Source organism: Triplophysa dalaica, chromosome 20, assembly GCF_015846415.1.
Source record: "Triplophysa dalaica isolate WHDGS20190420 chromosome 20, ASM1584641v1, whole genome shotgun sequence".
NCBI classification, from domain to species: Eukaryota; Metazoa; Chordata; class Actinopteri; order Cypriniformes; family Nemacheilidae; genus Triplophysa; species Triplophysa dalaica.
The window spans coordinates 6,219,656-6,242,342 of NC_079561.1; the positions used below are offsets into that span (position 1 = coordinate 6,219,656).

Consider the following 22,687-nt stretch of genomic DNA (forward strand, 5'->3'; position numbering starts at 1 on the left):
GTTATTTGCACTTCACGGCCTCGCTGTCGCTCTTGAGGGAGCGTTACCAGGGAAACAAGGGCAGGAGGGTTGCATTTTTCCGGAATCCTCATTTACGCTAGATGCCGTTTTCTATGAAACTTTACAAACCAATAACCAGAGGTGGTTACACAAATGATGGGGGTGAGAGAGACTCTTAAAAGAAGTTCTTGATGGATTTTCTGCCAGACGCACACAGGCGCAGTCTTACCGTTTTCATTGTTGCGGTCCTGCACCAGGTGCTGGTAGACGGAGTCAGGTACCTCAGACTGACGGTAGTACCATTTCACATTCATTAACAGATGGTCCCGTTTACTCTGGAAGAAAAATAAACATTTGATAAAATGAACTGACGTTGTTTGTTTGTTAATAGCATCACAAATTGGCCCCTGGCAAACACGGCCTGGATTTATAGTTCCAGCCGATTCTATGCCAAAAGCCCAGGGTGGAACAAAGTCAATTAAAAAGGGATTGAAAGCATTTAATTCTTTAATGAAGTACAGCTCGATGGCCATGTGTGGGTAGGAAGTGAGGAAACATGGAGAGTGCAAATTTAGGCAGCTGTGTCTTATTGTTTAAAACGCATGATATGTACAAGTTTTATAAACGACTATAAAAAACAGGCCAGCATTGTCTTAACCTCAAATGAAGCTCAGATCTCTTACAGCTGCACTTTGAAATGCCACCCGCTGTCCGACCAGGGGACTGCATGCAGTGCCTAGTCTCTGCTATACCCCTCAATGTCCACCAAGGGGCAGCACTGAGATGCATCCAGACCTCCCGAAGGCACGTCTGAGAGGGGCAGGAGAACAGAAAAGGGCAAAATACTGTTTTTTATTCCCTGACATGAAACATTTATTATCCCCTCACACAAACCCAACTGGCCATTCAAATGTTTAAAAGGACATTAAAGAAACCACAGTTCAGTAGACGCTGGCGACAAGATCCCCAGAGCTACTGCCAGAAATCACAGTCATCTTTAACACGACTTCAAATTACCACATTCCCCACAAAGGCCGAGTGTGCCACCGCGCAGGCCTAGTGGAAAAAACATCCTGAGTGAATCAGACTGCCAAACACATCTTTTTGTATTGGATGCAGAGCTCCGGCTTGTCAAAGAGGGGGTGGGCTTGCAGTGAGCTCATTGTTAAAAAATTCCAAGTCTTCTGCTACCTTCACTGAGGTCAGCGTAAATCACTGGGAGCGTGCGAGCGTACACGTGTGTTGTGCTACACTATCCACAAAGGAAAACAGAGCGGCATGAATTTGCAAACAGGCAGCGGCTTTTCGATCCAGCCAAAGGGGAGAAATGTTTGGATTTCAAAAAGTGAGAGAGAAAAAGCAGCGCATGTTTTGTGATCTTTTTCAATCCGCACGGATGAGATGTAACCCATTCGAATGAGACTAAAAAGCATCTCTTCACTAGTCTGCCTCTAACGGAGTCAACAGAGGTGTTGTCATTGCCTGTTAGACTACAGATGAGAGACAACCTGTGCTCCCACAGGGCGTTTCAGAGCTTTTCCTGCCTTGGTTGAGCACAATTCACCATTATCTCTGAAGATGGAAAGCAGAACATGAGGGAGTGTCTATCAGCACTCCCACCTTCATTTACAAAAATGAACACAAACCCTATAAAAACGCTCCAAGAACAACAAATGATCTAAAGAGCACACATTCATTTAGAAGGATGTTAACGTGAATAATAATGCCTCCAAAGGCTTCACAGACTTACACTATTTAAGATATTTGTGACGTCCAAGCAGATCCTTATTGGCTTAAAAACGCATAAAACAGCAATGAGTGTATGCGGCAGAATCCTGCGACCTTTCCTTTTACTGCTCTAGAGCTGGAAATGACTCTTTCATTTTCAGACCCTAATTATGTTTGCATGTTACACTGAGCAGATCACCACACAGAATCAAATTATCAAGATAAGCAGTCTGTGGCAGAGAGAGGCAGCCGAATTGAGGCACAGGCGAGGAGCACATTACAGTTACAATGCCGAATTGATTAGTGACATTTCACATAGCATTCCCTCCCTCCCCGAGTCTCTCCGCATGCGGCTGATCCCAGCACAGCTCAAACCCGCCTATAGATACTGTACAGAGGACAAAATCCCAGGCTCAGGGAAACGGTGGAAACACGGGAGAAGAAACAGGGTGAGACGAACACACTGGGCATCACTAATTACAGCGCAGTCAGTGTGCAGGTCCAGTGAGAATGCTAAAAGAGGCTGAAGCTGGACTTTACGAGTCTGGTCGGGACTGCGGTGCCAGAGGGCGAACAGGGAGGGTGGAGTCTCTTCCAGGGGTGTTACTCTGCTCCAACAGCTGGGGTTTCTACAGGGAGCCGCCAGACTAATAATAGCGGCATGTGTGGCACACATCAAAGAGTAAAGAGTGTGAGGACTATTCATTAGTGATGTGAGAATTAAAGAGGTGCGCACAGAAGCGGACTCTTGAGCCATGCTTGGACAAAGAACCGAGCTGGTAATGAGAGGACAATTACATGAGCTGAATGCTTGCGCACACGGCATTTGAATTAGTCACGGTTTATTACGTGCCATTGCTGAAGGTATCAACATGGCGACCAAACCTACCACCTCTGAGTCCGGATGCTACATGCTATTGGCTAGTCTCTTTCTGTTTGGCATTATCATTAAATATGGTGACCGCCGCAAAAGCTGTTAACAAAAGCAGCATGATGTGGACACATGGTATCAACGTTAACAGGTAAAAAAAGAAACAGTACTCTCATATTATTCTCATATAACCAACCCAGAGCTAAGCAAAACCAGACCCCTCAGCTATTCACCTTTCGAACATTAACAGGAAATGTGTGTTTATTTTGTAATTTTTATGTTGTGTTTTCTGTCATGCACCACCAGTACGCTATTTTGTTTCCTCTGAAGCTTAGGGATTGAAGAAAAGCAGAGATTAAGCTTCCTCGAGAAAGTGGCAATGTGGAAGTGGTTTCTTAAACTTTGCAATGGGACGGAATTAAGGCTTCGATGGCAGTTCAAGCATGTGAAACATCTGAAAGTCCGGAGTGCTTAAATTCATAGCAAACCGGTCGGTTTCAATCTCTTCAGCCTTCTGGAAATGTTTCATAGGTTAAAAACACCCACGAATCTCATTTTCTGACTTTCTCAATTGATTGCCTCTTGCAAAACCAGGACACTAACGCTCGCTTTTTTCTCAGTGTAGATGTTTTTCTGTTTGTGACATTGAAGGGACAGAGCTACAAGCTAATCTTCTCTTCAAACATGATATGATTAGTGAGGAGCAGGCAGGCAGGAAGGGCTCACTCTTCTCTCGCATGATGGATGTGCCCGATACAGTTTCCGCCCAATGCTCTCTAGCTCTCTCTTTAACTGCCTCTCAGACACAGACCAGACACGGCCCTCTCCTTACACACACAAGCACTTCCATCTGGACCTCGGCTCACAGCTGTATGTGCGTGAACGACAAAGAGAAGAAAAACACATCCCTATAAGCCCTTAAACAGCTCTGTTGAACAAAAACGTCTCGTGTGAGGAAAAACATGTAGCCATTTGTGTGGGCGTTCTTTATAATAAAAAGAAAACATGTCTTTATGAAGCTAACACATAAACATCAGCAGAAGCATAACAGAGGAACATCTTAAGAGCATTTGCAGTGCCCTCCATCCGCTTTCAGTGCTGCTTTCTTATTGCTTTAATATGTAAGGGTGCACCAGACTGACATCTTTGACCAATTTACTGCTTTGTTAAAGCCAAATCAACGCAATTCACTTTCAACACACCTGCATTTTGCTCCAAGCTTATGGTTTTGCTAAAATAGCATCGTTCGACTATGATTTTGCATTAAAACCACAATAAAAAAAAAACAATTTTACTAATGTTCCTCTATAGCAACCACATTTGTAGCAAATAAACATGCCAACTGTATTAACAATGTTTTTGATGCTGAATTTTTACAACCTAAAGAATGTGTCTAGTGTAAATCTCAATTAATCCAGTTTGAAGTTCAATCCTCCCTCTGGCGCAAGCCTTTTTTTTTTTAAGGAGAGCAATGGTGCTGCCCTGCCACTGTCAGACTGAAACTAATAATGGTAAACAAGTGCTGATGACATGTTTCTCCCCTGCAAAAGCCTGTGTACAGATTACTCCTCCGCCTGTCTACAAGAACAAATGGAGGAAGGGAGGGTGGGAGAAGCGGGCTGGAGTCACAGCTGTGATGCCAGCACAGTCAGGACCTTTATGCTGCTAAACACCGGGCGCCTCTCTCTCTCCCTCTGCTGTTTAGATATTAAATCTCGACTCACTTTGAACAAAGTCTGCCCATCTGTCATCTGCTCTCTATATTGGATTCGATGAGCATTAGGCGGTTCAAAGGGGGAGATTTTTAGTGTAACAAAACCAGGATAAAACTGCACCCCCATCATGAGAGACAAATCCAAACCAGAAGGCTGTGATTCAAAACTTTGTGTGCTGCCTACCTAACAGCCTTTTAAAGGGGTCATATGGCACGAATATGTGTATTTCTGTGTCTTTGCTGTAATACAAGTTGCCCATGCATGTATAAAGACACGTAAAATTTCAAAAACAAAAGATTATCTAAAAGCAAAAGCTTACCCAGACCTGTCTGAAACCCCTCAAGCAACCACCCCCCCACAAATCTACGTCAGTTCGTGATATGATTTGTCTAAGACCGCCCAAATATATACACAAATAAGTTGGGCGTATCTGTCAGTACAATTGCTTTGGAACCAGATGTTCCAAATATGGTGAGAGGCGTTAAATTTCGGTCACACGCTTGCAGTATTCGACCAATCACTACGCACTGGTTAACTGTCCAATCATAGCACACCTCATTTTTCAGAGTGATGTAAAAAAAATCTGCTTGTTTCAGGAGATACAAACACGCATGGTATGTGGGAAATACAGCGTTTTTGAACCTTAAATCGTGTGTACACATTGCATTATATATCTAAAACCAATGAAAATATTTGTTTTAGCCATATGACCCCTTTAAAGCATCACAGTGTTTCAAAAGCAGATAAACATTATGCAGTTATTCAAATTACTAAAGCGTATCATAATAAGAGAGGAAAGAAATGTTGATTATGAATTTACTATTTGGTATTTATTCAACACTGAAATATGAAAATGTAAACTATAACTATGCATTCTTATGCTTCGAGACCATAGCCAAACTTTGCTGGAATCATCTGTGTACTATTTCAAGGCTCCGAGGAACTAACTATAACGGGTCATTCTTTTTTTTTCATTTTTTAGCATTCTGCTAAGGGAGTGTAAGCAGCAGACATTATGTTTTGTAACCAAGCTTTCTACAACCCCATATATGCTTAGCATAAATCCAGACCTCCAGACGTACACTGCCAGGTGACTCACACCGCGCAAGGTGTACAAATAATGCTAATTTAGATCTCCCTGCTTCTGCCGCATCCACTAGACCTGCCGCTCGAATCGCACTCGAAAACAAAGCACTTAAAACACTCGACTGGTGGCTGTTCACATAATCTCTGTGTCTATTTCCTCGCCCAGATCCTTGATCTTGCAGGCTATTTCCTGGACGTCGGGGGATATCACATCAGGTGTGTTTGATATGAGCAGGCAGTGGCTGTGATGTGTATCACAGCGTGTGTTGGGTTGCTACACACAGCAGGTGTGTCTGCCTCATTTCCCCTCCCCCATTTCCTCCTTAAAAACCGTTTCCCCCATTGACTGAAATGCTAGGGGCTGGACATGAAGGAAGGGGGTAGACATGCTACATGATTGACAGCAGTCTCCAGACAAGAATGGGTGGAAAAAGTGTCCATGTTTAAATGGCTGTTATTGTAACAATCAAAGGAAACAATATTTTGTCCTGAAAGGGGAAAACTGATGCTTGCCTAATAAGGAAATAATCCAATGATAAAAATCTCCTTAATGAGCGGACTGATAAACTCCTAGTCTATAAAAAACATAAATTGACTATTTTCTATTCGCCCTTGTTGTTTCAGAGTAATCCAGACAATAGAAGGAAATAAACCGTTATAAATACAACTTTCAAAAACACTGAATAACAAAGCCCCACACAAAAGCTTTAAAAGCTGGTTTTTACTACGCCACTGCTAAATCGAATTTAATTAAAGAACAATAAATAGTTTAACAGATTCTAAATTGAATGTGATGACAAACACTGGATACTATGAAATAACAAAGAGGCAACAAACAAACATCACAGCCGTGCTACAAAAATTTTACTGTAGCTGCTGAAAATGCACTGCTGACTTTAGATTCAACCCGATCCTTCATCTTGGGTAACATCTTATCTAAAACCTGACTGTGCCAACCTTAAATGTCTGCTGACAGTGTAGATTTATAGACTGAAGCACTGCGACTGAGAGAGGAAAATGCCTGTGAGCTCATGGGACCCCAGATCTGTGTTTCTGACCTCCACGGTCACAGTCGCAGTATAGAGTTACTCCATAATTCTACGACTACCCTGACACAACCTTGTCACACGGCCGGTAAGATAATGTACTACACGAGCACAAGGCTGCTGGAACAGCCTCGCAGAAATGTGAAACATCTCCAAACATTTGAGCACAAAGGCAAAACACATGAGCCGGTGAGCTTATCCAGTCTTGAATCTGTAGAGAGTGCGACGGCGGATCAGTCGCATGAGCACCAGGCTCGGTTTAGCCTTGAGTCGCTGCTCATGTCTCTGCACTTCCTGAATAAAAGGAGAGAGAGAGAGAGACAATGTGCTGCCTTGTTAGTGTGGTCTAATGACTGGGTCGTTTCACTTGCCGGGGAGGGGAGCAACCATGCATTCATAGATAAACACAGACAGGATCATGGTGAGGTGAAAAGGGCTGATCCACAGGCAGTGGTTGCACCATGCCCACTGGTATTTATATAGATTTAATGGAGAAACTGACGCACAACCATTTTTAATACGCAAGATGAATAATAAAAATGGCAAACCAAAATTTTGGGACAGTCAGTTGTTCATTTTAAACAAATTTATTTTTAATTTAACTTAGAGCATTTCAACGGACACACGCTCCTGACACCAGTTAATTTCCGGTTTGTGTTTGGCTAGTGTCTAAAAATGTAATTTCTTTTAATATTCATTTGTATTTTTGTTTTGCTGTATAATAATTGTATTAAATAATCAATTTGTTGGATGGTTGCATTTAAACAAACCGTATGGTACATTGACATCTAACGCTTCAGCTTTGTATCGGAGTCTAAATTCAAAATATTGGAGAGACAGGTTTAGCCAAGTAACTGTTCTTCTCGGTTTCTTCTGTGTGTTATCACAAATAATCTACAGTCACTCTATTGTTGTTAATGTGTACAGTAAGTTAAATTGGGGTCACAAAAGCGTGCGTGCGCAGTAATGTTTGTTTGTTGTTAAGATGAAACCAATCATCAATATTTCTATTTCTTCTTGAAGTGCTTTTAACAGTGTCACAAGGCATTCTTGGATTGCCTTCCCCTTTAAAACAGTCTTTGTGTCTGGAACACGCCTATAAAACACTGGATTTGTAGACAGCTCACTAGATTTTGGAACAGAGCGTGTGTTTACAAGACTGACGTATAAATGAAACAAGCTGTAGAGCCTTTAAGGTACTATACAGAATACACAGAGAGAAAAATGGGGTGTGTGCCTGTTTAAATGTGAACCAGGCCTGGTTGGCTGGTTAATTCCAGTATCAAGGCTACGGCATGGGCCGCTGAGCAGTGCCGGGTGTGATGGAGCACAGTAATGGAAGGCAGGAAATGAGAAGTCTTGGTTAAGCCACGGCTAATCGATCAGTGTGTTCGGGCTGGAGCGAGCCAAGCTGATGCAGGGAAAGCGGCTTGTGGTGGCAGACGCTGCGCAATCCCTTCGTTTTACACAATGGTCTTTGTTCTTGTGTGCTCAAGCTCTAATTGCATTGGTGACTCACTTGAGGCCTGATTATTTGATTGGGCTGATTACAGCGCTCACCTTTCATTGGCTAGTGTACATGTGGCTCAGCAGTCTTGGATTAGGTACAGGAAAGTTTTTTTTAAGTAGGTTTAGGTGAGACAGAGATCTGATTTAACAGATCCAAGTCAAATCAGCCGAGAAGTACTCGGCAGCTGATGGGAATATTTATGAAAGCTAACTCAGTTTCAAATCCTAGTGAGCTGCCTACATAGGCAGCTTTGTAAGGTATTGTAAGCACACTCTTAAAAAACAGCCGGTCAAAAAAGTAATTAGAAAACATGCTACATTAAAATAAGATTCTAAGCCATCATGACATGAATCCTTAGCTGAGAAAGCAATTTCTCATATTACAGCAGTTGCTCATATTTAATTTTATACTAAAATCAACAAATCAATCTTTATTTATATACTTTACAGAGCTATTAGAGCTGCAAAATATATGGGAATTATCGGAATATCACCAATGTCCATATCGCAATGGTTTGAGATAAGTAGATCATTTGATAAAATCCCAAACTAAATATATATATATATATAAATGTATATATATATATATAACTAAGTTGATTCAGACAACAGATCGACTGTGCCTGAACAATAATTAGAAGGAATGTGAAACATGTAAGTACGTTGAAAAGTTTTTTTTATATATTCCAATATAGTTTAAATTGATTCAAAAAGGCACCGAGAAAGAAACAGATATGCGGTTCCTTACAATGCCACTCCAGAGGAAGTGGTCATCACCAAATAAATTTAAGTGGGCAAAAACATCACGTCAAGAAAACATGCAAGCATGCACGTATGCGCACACACTTAAACCTCTGCAAATATTTAGTTTGTATTATCTCCCACATAAAGGAGGCAAAGCATTACGCATACTGACGTGGGCAAACATTCAACAATCTACAAGAAACTGCCGTGCAAGGTCCCTAGGATGATTCAGAGAGTTTGTGCCTGGGCAGACGGTAAACTAACCGGCCTGTGACATGCCAGCTGGAGCCCCGCCCTCTGGCTTTACTGCGGTTACAGCATCCGTGGCGATTACCAGTGACAAGCGTTCATACAAACACACACAAGATGATGCAGACTCCACTATACATCTAAAATCACTATCCTCTCGCAGACAGACATTTCCGTATACGTTTAGATTTTAATGAGCGTGTGTACGCAGCTGAAACAGCCCCCTATGTGGCGGAGGGGGAGAAATAAAGAGAAGCGCCACGGGGAGCTGCTTGTCTGTGCTCCAGACTGTCAATCTGCCAGAGGAGCCGTGCACTACAGGCATGAGGAGAGATCATCTGCCTCCTCCAATCCCTCTCTGTTCTCTTTAATTACACACTCACAGCACATACGAGTATTCACGCGCGCAATGAATTAACATCGACGGAGAGGAAACGAAGCAGACCTCCTTGTCGACGTGTGTATGAGAGACGGCTCAGACGGGGAGTTACTGGCCTCAGCTCTGTGTCGAGGAGAAGAGGAGATAAGCATCTCTCTGTGGAGGAGAGGACAGAGGAGAAGACTGGCAGCTGAAGTTCAAGGGTCACGGCTAACTCTCTGGCTGTGGTTTCTATCCCAGCATGCCATCTTTCAGCCGTTTTTCAATCCGTACACCTATACACCAGCAGTCACCAACTCGGTTCTTTGTCATCCAGAGCGACACAGTCCAGCCAGATAAGAGCTCAGGTCAATCTAATTAGATGTAATGGGTTGTTACACATACACAACTGGTTAGATGGAGTCGTACAGTCACACTGACAATTTCTCGTACTTAGTTCTGCAGTAAAACGCGAGCATATGGTCGGGGGTGGGCTGCGGAGACATCATTCGACATTTTTATCAAGTACCATAGTACATTTGGAGTAAACTGATATCTAAATTGGCTGAATGCGGTACTGGCCTCCACCGCTAAGCTTAACATCGATTCAAGCTGGCGCGGAAAGCGCACCAGGCTCGCCACATCATGCTAGATTAAAATGAAAACAAGAAATGAAACGTCTGCATGTATTAATGTCCGCCGGGATGAAGGACGAAACAAAGTGGGGGTGACAGCTCAGTGCGGTCCTCTGCCTATGTGCATGTGCACGAGAAAGAGGGGGTGTGGTTATTGATAGCTTCTGGCTCGGTGATGCTGCTCGGCATCATTAGTGCAGCGGTCGTTGAATTATCCCTTTTCTTTTTTACACTTTGGCTAACCCACTCTCACCGTGACGACCAATCAACATCCAGCTGGCTGACAGCCTTGCACAGCCAGTGATTGAATGGCAAGGAGCGGCGGTGAGGTGATAATCCACTATCAGAGGTGTCTGTGTATGATGACTGAAAATAACTGTTTGTTTGCAAGCCTGCTGAGATTTACAACCGTTTGAACTGCCCCTCCCTGCATTTGTTTTTCTTTCTTGCAGTATTTTTCGTCCCCCCCCCCTCTCTCTCTCTCTCTCTCTCTCTCTCTCTCTCCCTGTACAGGAGCTTTTCCAGCCCACTGTGATGGTATTGATTGCACAGCCTCCCCTGATTGCAGCCCTGAAGTATTGGCCATCCGGCTCTCCGAGAAGCAAACAAACACGCATGCATGACACACAAAGTGTGTGTGTTTGTGTGAGTGATAACACGCTGTCAAGCCCCACATCCAAATGCTCCACATGGAGGGTGTAAAAGCCCACAGCTCCTGCTCATTTGCACAATGGGGTCCATTGGTCATTGACAGTCGGCGTGTACATGTCCCTGCTTTTCTTATTTTCTTACATCTTACTTTTGGAAACAATTTTATACTTCACATACACAAACACTTCTTCTGGCTCAGGAAAAGTGGCAGTAAGAAATGCTTTGATCACTGTCATTTGTTTCAGCTCTCCACAATGGGTCTGATCTTACTGCTCACACTCCACCCTAATGTACTGCCACAGCCATTACCCACAATTCCACAATAGAGCTCGCATGCTCTCTCATTACACCTGCATCTATGTGTAATTTCAACACACACAAAGATTTTTACAAATCTCATAATGGTGGTTGACATGCTTTAGTATATTTATTATTGTAGTTTTAAAACACAAGTTTTAGTGCAAATGGATAATTGACAGACTGTAAATATTTAGAAAACAAACAGATAATAATATTACTTTTTATTAATATTTATAGTATACTATTGTATATTATTTAGATTCCATGTCACACCCTAGGACACATGTACAGTCTATTTGTCAACTACTTAAATATACAGTCTGCAGTAAATGTTTTGGACAAATATTTGGTCAGAAAACTAGGCAACACATGATCAGACACAATATTTAAACTCAAAATGAAATGAAAATGGACTATTTACAAATTCCTTGCATCATATGCAATAATTGTTCAATTGGTCACAAATACCATTTCATGTGTATTGACTATACATCTTTTTTCTTAAAATCTAGTTGTTCTTTCAAACCAGAATAAACACAAAATCCCTGTAGGACATCAGAACTCGAAACATAAAATACGCCATTAAAAAATACAATGAGATGCATGCTCTCCATGCCACAGCTTATAAATCAATCACACCGCAAACAGAAGACAACATTGGCCAGGAGTATATCCAACAGTATGACATAATTCTCATGCCTTGTCTACATTTTCATGTTTAAATGTCAGCCTCCCACATATGGTAAAGAGCCACTGTTCTCTAATGGCTGCCGGTGACAGCAGTTTGACAGCTCTGGCACAGATCGGTACGATGTGTCGATGCACTTCGACTCTCTCCTCTCGGTGTTTCTTTTTCTCTTCCGTAAACCTTTGTGTAAACCCCTACCATCCATTCAACAGTAGTGCAAAGAAAAGAGATATAGTGCAAGAAAAAAAAGCAAGGTTGAAGCCATAAACCCTTGATATTATGCCTGCTCTGGCTACCACTTGGCATTTAAATGCCATTTGTGGCAGCAAACAGTTCACACTTAATTACAGCGGGCAGGCAGCTGTAGCGGCCAGCCTTTCCACGCCGAGGCAAGCTGAGCCGCCAGCACCAGCCCTTTCAACTTCCCATGCCGCTAAAAGAGAGCTCACCTTTTAAATACTAAATTGGCCCGCTGCTCAGAACATCTCAGCGAGGGTTTCCCGGCTTCTGAGATGTTGGCTAGCGCCTCCATTCTTCAAACACTCCACCATCAGCCTGTCCTGCTGCCCCAGCGGTGGATATAATCAATTGGCCTTTATACAGCACCATGAGATCTGCCTTTGACTGCGTGCGTGTGTGTGAGGGACACTGAAGCATAGATAGAAGCCACCTCTGAGCTGTGAACCTGCTTGGATGGTGTGCTGCACAGAGACATTACAAAGGTTTCTGTGCCACTATCACTCTGAACTGACCTTGGGACAGTAAAGGAATAGAAAAAAATCTAAATGACAGCAGTTTACAACTGTGCCTGTGTCATTCGATGAACTAATATCAGCCCCGGCCATACACACCAACTCCATCAAACATAAGAGATTATCATAAAAAACTGTCGCATTTATAACTTCAGTGTTATTTTTTTACATTTCATAAACTCATTTTATATTTCTTGCAGCAAACTAAATAACACCAATTCATATTTACTGCTTAAAGGGATAATTCTGTCAACCTTAGTCTTTGTTTTTCATTTAATATTTTGAAGAATGCTTCTCCAATAATTTTAAGGGTCAATATTTAATTTCAATGAATTCATTTACACTAAAATAACCTAAACAAAACAACGGCGGTACTCACTGATTTACATTGGTTATGTGCCATAGAAGTGAATGGGTAATGCCATTGTTTGTATACCAACATTCTTCAAAATATCTTCTTTTGTGTTTTGCAGAAGAAAGATCATACAGTCATACAGGTTTGAATAGACTATAAATGACTGATTTTTTGGGGGGGTAAACTGTCCCTTTAATATCTATATTATATGCATCAAGATAATAAATGCAAGATACTGTATGCAAATTTAATTACTATTAAAACTGAATTATCTTTTAGTATGGCATCCATCCAATAAGCATCATTGCCGATTTTGACGTGCTTCTATTAATTAAACTACAGATAATTTATATAGACAACTATGTTAATGTAGAAAAATGTAATGCATAACAGTATTGAGATGCCGTATAGATTAATAGAGCTAATCTGTGATGTACAACGTATGATTGTTTTTTCACAGCCCTCGTAAGAAATCAAGCTGAACTAAAACATTAGCTAAATTATTTTGCTCAATAGTGATTTATTGAGAGAACAGATTCATCTTATCTGCCTGAATGTGCAAACCATGCCAAAAGAGGCTGGACTCCGTCTGTCCCACATCAAGCTGTGATAGAAATCCATCACATCCCAATTTATTAAATTTTGTTTTGAAATCACCAAGGACCCGTCACCTGATAAGGTGCTAATGCTTGTTGATAAAAGGCAGCAGTTTAGTATTAATGGCAATCTTATTCAGCCTCACACACACCACTGCCCTGATCTCTGCCCTGGTTTTTCCTCCATATCAAGCACTAATCCAGGTCTTATAATGTGCTTGGCATTTCCTAACATGCAGCCAACCTCAGCTCACTCACTCCTAAACCATCAGTTCGAGGCCAAAGCAGGTGAAGGATTTCTCCTTCGAGTGCAGAACCGTATTCCGCTTCAGTATCATGCATCTATGCGCCCGCTTGTTTTTGAGTGGCACTGGAGATGTCGGAGAGCATATGTGTCACAGCAGAGAAACACGCACACAGACATACTTAATCTGTCTCAGCTAGCACACCACACACCCCGACACAAACTCCATATCACCTTCTAGGCAGGTCTACACATTAAATCAGGCCATTTCATCTTCACCAGCAGGGAAGAGCGGCATGTATCTCCTCAGCAGCACAGATCAACCCCGGACACTTGTGTCCACTGCATTACAAATGGAGACCATCACTTCATCTTCCAGCATGCCCACAGGCAGACATTTATCAACACCACCAGGCAGCGGCAGAGGCTTTCGAAAACGAAACTGCGTACGAAAAACAAACCTTCCCGACACGTAAGTGTGCAGAAAATGATCTGGTATTCTATCTTTCTCATTACTTTTTCTTCAATCTATAAAGAGCTATTCTGCTACAAATGGCTGAGGCATAACTGCAATCTATAAATGGGATGTTAAGTTCAATAGCCCAAGGCTAGAATCGGGAGAGGGCCCGAGCATCTCATTGCCCTCCGCGTTATTCTTGTCACAGTACGGCGGTATCTAAATATGTTTATGAACATGAAAGAAAAAACAAATAAAACATTTAATCCTTGATAAAAACATCTGACAACCTTGCAGCCTTGTTCTGGAACCTACTGTAACTGAAGATTGTGAAATCATTCTACAAATTCCTTTTTACAAATAATTTGCATTAAAAAGCCCACCAGTCAATTAAAATGTGTACCTCAAATTACAATTGAATGCTTGCCCTGACATCATCGCTGCAAGGCGCTCACACAACAGGAGAACACGCAAACCAAAAAATGTGCTACACCAAAACACGCCAATAAGACAGACACCAATATTACCTTTCAGACTAAGTGGAAGCAAAGTAATTCATGTGAGCACATCCCTTACAAACCACAAATGTGTTGGAAATGCAATGACGAATGCACGGGGGGAAAAAAACATAGTAAACCGAAGAGGAAGGAATAACCTGAGAGGCGTGAGGATGTAGGGCTGTGGAATTTTCTAGCGCCTTATATTTCCCATCCTCCCAAAGCCAGAGGGCCCTCCCACTCCCTCTAGTGTTTTTCTTCTATGAGAGCTAATTTGCAACATGTGTTCTTTAATGGAGAGAGCCACCCGATAGAAGCATGTGAACCCGATAGCGCTGTAAATCTGCACTTCCACAGCTTTTTTTATTGGCATGTCACACTTTGGACAAGCTGGAAATTACACTAGGTGAACTGAGAAGGAGCCCTGAGACACTCTAGAATAGCGAGGAAGAAAGCAAGAGAGAAAGAGACAGATGAGAATGAAATGGTGTAAGGTGCTGCGAGCCGGAGAGAGCGAGTACAAGCGAGCGAGCGAGCGAGCGAGAGAGAGAGAGAGAGAGAGAGAGAGAGAGAGAGAGAGAGAGAGAGACTTGGGAGGATCCAATTACACGGCAGTCAGGCCGAGCACATGTGTTTGGAGAACCGGATTGTTGCAATAAATATTGGCCGCACAAAGACTGTGTAAGGCACTTGGCTAATACACAACAAAAACCAAATTTCTGGATTACTTTGGGGCAAATATCAATTACAGTGTTTTAGTTAACAAGAACAGGAAATCCAGCTGGGGAATAAAAACCACACCTGTGTTTGGGTGGGGGTTCAGAAATACAATTTATCCGCGTTAAGAAAAACCCATTCAATTTCATCTGCCCTATAATCTTTGTGGGCGGAAAAAAATGATATTCCAAAACATCAAGTCACGCATTCAATAATAATTAAAATGCTGAGGATTACATCAATGCACTCGTTGTTTTATTACACTGTGATTGTCAAAGTGTAAACATTCCCTTCGTGTTGGTATCTGTATTTTTTTCTCTCTCTGACATCAAAGCGTACAAAAGATAGAGCAGCTTGCCTTCCCTTTTTCCCAGATGAAACAGTCGGGTTGAATGCCAGGGCTCTGCGTTCCCAGCTTCAGAAGCTAGTGAAGACATCAGAAGAGGGAATTTGCCTGTGATGTGCCAAAAACCACCATTGTGTCTCTGCGGCGAATTCCGCCGATTCGAAACAAGGAGAGTGAAATTAACATAGTCGCTCCGCCGAGACCCAAATGATTTCTAATGCATAAAAATACTTGACAAATACCCACCCCATCACCAGCGCGGCGGCGGTGGTGGTCCGGGAAGGGAAAGCCGAGATAATGAAATGTGGCGAGAAAGGCTCGGTTTAATAATTTAGTCTCGCCGTCAAGGAGCTGCTATTGATTGTGCTTTCAGGTGTCTTATGAAAATGTTATCTCCTGCCTAGCATTCTCGCAAGCTCCATCTGGCATTGTAATCACCACCCAGAGCACCCGTACCCCATTGTTGACCCCACACGCCTCCATTTTGATTTTACCTCTTGTTCTCCTTTATACCTTTTCCCCTCGGCCACACAGCTGGTTTCCATAGTAGCGTTTACTGAAAGCACAGAGCTGTTAAATGGATAAGGGAAAGAGAGGAGAGAGTGTGTATGTGTGTGAGAGAAAACGAAAAAAGAGCAAGTATGAAAAAGAAAACAATACAAAGGTCCTTGATCTTTTTTTGATTGGATGATACTACAATTCGTATTCTTTCAGATTCGTTCTCTCTACATCTTCTGTTATTGGGATACCGTTGTTACCAAGTATACATATTGCTTTATACATTTTCTGGTGTGTCTACAATTACCATCTGCATAAACGCTCTCTTATGGAGATGAACTAGAAAGTGTTTTTTAAAACAGCACCAAAAGACAAACCGACGCAAGCTTCAATTGGTTTTGGAGAGATGCCCATTTGGAAGTAGCGACAGGCAGGGCTATGTGTATTTTGCACAGTGCTAAGTACCTAATGTCATTACCACCAGCAGCATTAATGCTTCCTTTAGTGGAATTTCAAGTGTACTGGAGGGAGAGAAAACCGGCCCCACACTTCATTCAAGAACATTAATCAAAACGGCCATTAAGTTGCAGCATTTCACAGCAGATTTACTTAGTGTCTCAATGCGTTGGGGATTTACAGTCATGTTTCGCCGAAATAAACTGGAGCGATGAATAATTCGAGAGGGAGGGCAACATCAAAACAATGAAAAGTCAATTCAGAAGAAAAAAAATGGATGGAGGGGGCATGTGGCGCGCACACACGCACAAAAAAACTGACTGCCGTTGGTCTCTCTAATTATTTCAAAAGGCCATTGGGGAAAAGTGCATGTTTTAGCATGTTTAGCCATGATGCTGCTGCTGAATTTAGAAGTGTGTGTGATGTCATCCTGCTTGCTAGACAAAAAGCAACACCGAACCGACATTCACTCTTTTTCCCCAAACACGTTGCCCTCCAAACGGCTAGTAGAGATATTTCACTCCCCGAGCATAGGGTGTACAGTGCTGGTTCCCTAGCTGCCGACGGAGTCCGCTGCCCTGGAGGCTTGTTTTTAGAAGGACCGAGGAGCCACACATACTAACCGCACAACAAAAACCTGGGGGCCACTTGTGAGCAATGCACCTTTGCATATTTATACATGCAAATGCACCCGCTCGTTTTCATCAGCTGAGCGGGCAGAGGAGTGATGGGGGGTGGGCGGCGAACATATCAAGTGTAACTCTAGCATGAAGGAAAGAAAGAGAGAGGGAGATAGAGAATGCAAAACCACCCATGTCCACGCAGCCTTAATGACTGCAGGCTCTCTGATGTAAAGATGGCAGCTTCGCTCAATAAATATTAACAAGAGCAGCGACTGATGGTGCTGCTCACTGATCCATAATTGCATTTCAAAATGCTGGAGCTGAGGAGGGAGGGGGAGAGAGAGAAGGAGATCCTGTTAAAGGAGGAATACGCGTGCTAGGTAGCGGGTCTTGGACTGATGAGGCAACCTACGTATCCCACCCACCCTGGGCCGAATGGGGATTTAATCAGAGCTGCCTGCGACGGGTATTTAATATAGGAGGCTGGCCATTATTACAGTTCTAATGTTATACAGGCCCTTTAATTCCTTCTCCTGTTTGCGTGGATGGAGGGGTGACGGATGCATTTGCGCACGACTGTATATCTACATTAGCGGTAATGCTTTTATTTGTGGCCAGCGGTGCTACTGGCGTACAGGTTGGAGAAATATCCAGGGGGTTATTGTGCAGGGTCTACGTGCATCTTTTCGTAAACCCACTTTTACGATGGTTGACGCATGCATGCACATATATTTGCATCTTCATGAAGGGGCTTTAATTAAGGCTTTGAATCATTAGCTTTTGAGGGCTCGGAGATAAGCGCGGAACCCATCAGGAGTGAATTACGCAGGGAGAGTATTTGCATCTCATGAACGCAGTATCTAATGCCTTTAATTTAGCTTCAGGAGGGCTGGCACCGGGCTTATCAAACACTTAAACCACACACCCTAATCAACAATATCCGCACTGCCGATAATCAATAGCCTGTGCTAATTGACATTTCAAAGCAGGACCACTAAAGCAAGGGTCAATGCAGGGACAGTTCAAATTGCAGTGTTTCTGCCATACGCTGGGCTATTGTTTCAAGTGAATCATTAGGGGGCTATATATAACTCGGCTAGGTGAGTGAACAGCAGGGGTAAAAACCTGCATTAACAGGCTGAAACCAAACCAGGGGACTTATGTTACAATGTGTTAAACAGAGTGTTTAAAATAAACAAAATACATAAATTAAATAAAAAAGAAATTCAATTAAAATAAATTAATTAATCTCTTTTTATTCAATTATTATTATTTTTTTCCTAATTGAATAAAAATAAATAAATAAAATACATAATTTAATAATAAAATGATTCAAATAAGAAATGTTAATATAATAAACAGATACAATTAAATTGAAGTAAATTAATTGAAAAACTGACTAATATTAATAAAAGTTATATTAAAATTAAACATATATAAATAACCAATACATTTAACAGTTCATTGCAATAGAGAGGGGGAAAATATATATATATATATATATATATATATATATATATATATATATATATATATATATATATAAATAATGAAACTAAGCAGAAACTCTTTTTCAGCATATAAAATCAGGCATTCACAGAAGACAAATGGCTTTGAAGAATAGGGGTCTGTGTCATAGGATAAAAACCTGTGGATTACACAACCTATCTGTATTTTTTTTAGGAAAAATGGCCGTTCTGATGCTTAAGAAAACTGCATATCTTTGGAACATCTTTGGACGTGCGCATTAGCCACATCACTTCATGTCAAGACTTCCAGGACCCTACAGGAACTTGCACCATAAGACAATAAAAAAAAAACTGTTTGGGATTTCATGCATTAACAATCCTTCACTCCGCCGTGTTGTTGTGCTTCACTCGAAATCATGAGTTCCTTCTCATAATTGTATTGTACATCACACCTAATTAAATGTCCATAAGCACCAATACAGCAAGAAGAGCAGGGCATTTCTGCCCGCGGCCGAGCCCCCAGAGGCGAGCAGCAATCACTCCATTAGAGGCAGCGCTGTGCTGCAGCTGAGCTGGCCAATATCAGCAAATTAGTTTAGCCACGGGGATGGGGGAAGGGTGCCACGGCAACACACCGACAACAAGACTGTCAGTCATCAGGCATATGCAGCCAGCCCAAATTAACAGGAGGAACAAGTGAGAGAGGCAGGCGGAGACAAAGAGGCAGGACATTGAGACCGAGATTGACTCGAGGAGAAAAACTCGTGCTGTTTATGATCGATTCGGTGGTGAATTGTCTTTGTGTCTGAGCATCCCCTCAGAGATCCTTCTCCCTCTCTTTCTCTGTCCCTGCCTCTCTTTTTCTTCCCTATGTCTCAAGGCTCTATTTTCAGCCAATCGAGTGTCAACACGACTCTTTTGATTCGCGCTCGCTGAATCACTGTATAACACAATACCTGTTTCCTTATTAGCAACAGATACTTAAGCGAACGTGTTGTTCTCATCGCATTAATACGCCGTACGTGTTACGCGCCGCACTGAGGCTGAAAAATAAACACGCTGAGGTTGTCAGCGTCCTTGAAATCAGTATGCAACGCTAGACTTGAGGAACAAAATGGTGCTGGGTTAACAGCGGTCCATTATCACACATGAAATGAATGCAACAAATCATTCTGATCACAGCAATGACTTCGTATATGCTGCAAACCTGCAATATCTGTATTTTGACAGAACTATACATTTGATTATTAAAAATGTAGTATTGTACCTATACCAATGAGCATCATTAGTAGATGCTGGAGTCTTTGCAATACATGCAATACACTGCAGTTGCATTTACAGGCAAAATGATGAAGAACTGTTTTATTTACGGACCAAAATGTACTTGCATTTAGAGTTTGGCAAGTGTTACGTTTGTGGAGTATTTTGTAAAAGCCGCTTGATTGAGGGCACAGGCTAGTTCCACCTCAAACAATGCCGATACTGAAAAGATGCATTTTCTCCACCCTCTTGAGTCTCTCCATTATTCTGTCTTTACCACCAAACTGTTTACACGAGCGGAGAGGAGCTCAGTCATCTGCGTCTTAATCACAGTATGTGTGCTCACAAACAAGGGTGGAGGCACCTGTCCTTGTACATCTTTAAAGCCTTTCAAGCAGAGAGAGGCTCTTGCAAGATATGAACACAAGCGCAGGGGAAAAAAAGGAATGGGTTGAGTGAAAAGCGTGTTGATTAATTGAGTGATTTTGACTGAGTGAAGGTTGGAAACATTTTTGTGACTGTGTGAAGATCTGCTCCACACACACATCACAAAAAGATTCAGAGAAGGCGGAGGGATTGCAGCATGCAGGTTTGGTCTCCGGTGCTAACTGGATTCCTAGGTCATTAGATAAAGTACACGGGGTGACGTTGTACAACCCTTAAGACTAGAGGAGAACCATATTAATGAGGTTGTTTTGTCAGAAGCGAGGCAATTTCCGAGGCTCGTGGCAGAAGAGGGTCGCTGGGATCGGCTGCTGAGAGCGAGGCTCACGTGACACAACAGAAGATCTCCGACGCAAGCTAGCGAAAACACAGCTGAAGCCGAGTGTGCCACGAGTGTTTAATACCGCAGGAGAAACCCATCCTCCAGAGAGCCATGATCATCACGCATGTAATGAATTGACTTTATTATGTAGAAGCACTCTGTAAATCTGCTAATGCTGGAACCTGCCGATACCCTCATTTAGCATTATGGCCTCTCCTGTTTTCAGAGATCTCAAATGCTCTATACAAGTGGATGAATTAAAGCCTGGGATGAATTGAGGCTGAGAAAGAGAGAGAATGCAGGAGAGGGGATGTCAATGGGGGGGCTGAGGAGGGGTCAGGGCAATCGACCTAAAGGCTTTTCTACCCTTTTAGTGGACAGATGCTCGTGTCCCAATTAAGAACAGAGGGGTGACAAAAGAGGTGAGGGCGTGGGGTCTAACCACGTGTCCGATACACTTGTTTCCGATCGGGTGACATCACCTGAGCTATAAAATGAATTTTTTCCCTGATTATTTTGGGGAAATAAAAAAATCAAGAACAAACACAACAACAGATTTTTTGACCAATTCTGTTTTTTAACACTAAAACACACAACCAAACGCACTTAAAAAATAATTAGCTAGTTTAAAATAAAAATATGAAAAGTTAAAAAATTGTGCATGCAAAAAAATTCTTCAGATTAACGTATTACAAATATTGAATGCAATTAACACAACATCCGTTTTTCTGTCATCCTTTGGCTAGCATTATATTATCACTGTTATTCATGCAAAGGCTTTTAAACCATTTAAGCACGATTTGAAAAGTCCTTGATGCATCCAATACATTCAGGCACTTCTAGCTGTGGAGAAGCAAAAAAGATCTGTTCTTTCATGCTTTAATAATAAAAAAAAAAGGATATGCCCGTAAGCACATTTGTTTAGTAATTACATTATTATTATTGTTTCAATTATTTAAAAAAAAGTGTTATTTCTTTTAATAGATTGACAGCACTATTTAAATAGAAGAACGGATATGCAAAATACTAAACCCAACACAGTCAACAAAACGACTTCTATAAACAGTCCGCATCTAGCGCTGGGCAAAAAATGATGACGATATGTATCAACAATAGGACTTTATCTATAACTATATAACGATGTGTCCACACACATTCACATCCACTATTTAACAACGTATATATCTCCATTGCAGACATAGCAGTTATTCATCATCAAAAAATGTTAATTGATTGTAATAAACCCTTTAATAAACCTCTGCTACAATAAGTCTATTTATTACCAAAAGACTTTAGAATAACACAGTAAGAAATCGGGAAAATGTGAATAATACAGTGGTGAAATTCAAAACCACCATTTCTTACTGGTCTTAATAAAGGCTATTAAAATATATCAATAATTATCGATATCGAATCCTTATATCGTTGATACATTTTTCAGCCGTATGGCATGGCCCCATCCACATCCTTGTAATAATGGTTTCAAAAATAAGCTTAAAAAAGCCTTAAAAGAAAAAAATGCATAAATGACAACACTAATTGATCACCTATGCACATTCCTTGGACTTACAAATCGGAATCCAATATATCTTACAAGCAAAAACACCGATGAGCATTTATTGATGAGATGGATAAAGTAGTTGAAGAGAAAGAAAAAACAGAGTAAGATTGGCCACTGGCGTCCTTGTCTTCACTCTTGACATTTACTGCCATCAGACAAAGACCTCATGATCTGCACTTAATTAGGTAAAGATAATCACAAAACATACTATATGTTATTCTTGGCAAGAGCAGACTTCTGCTGCCCTCAGCACTCTTCCCAGCAATCCGATTACAGGCTGCTTGGATGCCCGCGCTCTGGCATGCACTCGCTCTCCCCCATCCTTTTCACTCAGCCCTGCACCCCATCCTCCCCCCTTCAGCTCCCGTGGCTGTCATAGCCTGCCCTGCATCCAACCCCCCACCATCACCACCTTAGCTGTTCAGTACTATTAACAAAGCCTCCTGGGGCACCTCCACACACTCCACGGGGGAGGCGGACAGGCAAGCTGAGGGACCTCTGGGCTAATTG

The 22,687-nt window shown here is 41.9% G+C and overlaps 1 protein-coding gene across 5 annotated transcripts in view; it reads right to left on the reverse strand.

The window, feature by feature from the left end:
- Positions 1 to 22,687, reverse strand: part of rerea (arginine-glutamic acid dipeptide (RE) repeats a) — a 131,904-nt gene that overhangs the window by 35,372 nt on the left and 73,845 nt on the right. For all 5 annotated transcript variants that reach the window (XM_056732856.1, XM_056732855.1, XM_056732853.1 and 2 more), the window contains one exon: positions 230 to 335. In XM_056732856.1, the coding sequence (XP_056588834.1) occupies positions 230 to 335 (106 nt within the window). The remainder of the gene's footprint in view (positions 1 to 229; positions 336 to 22,687) is intronic.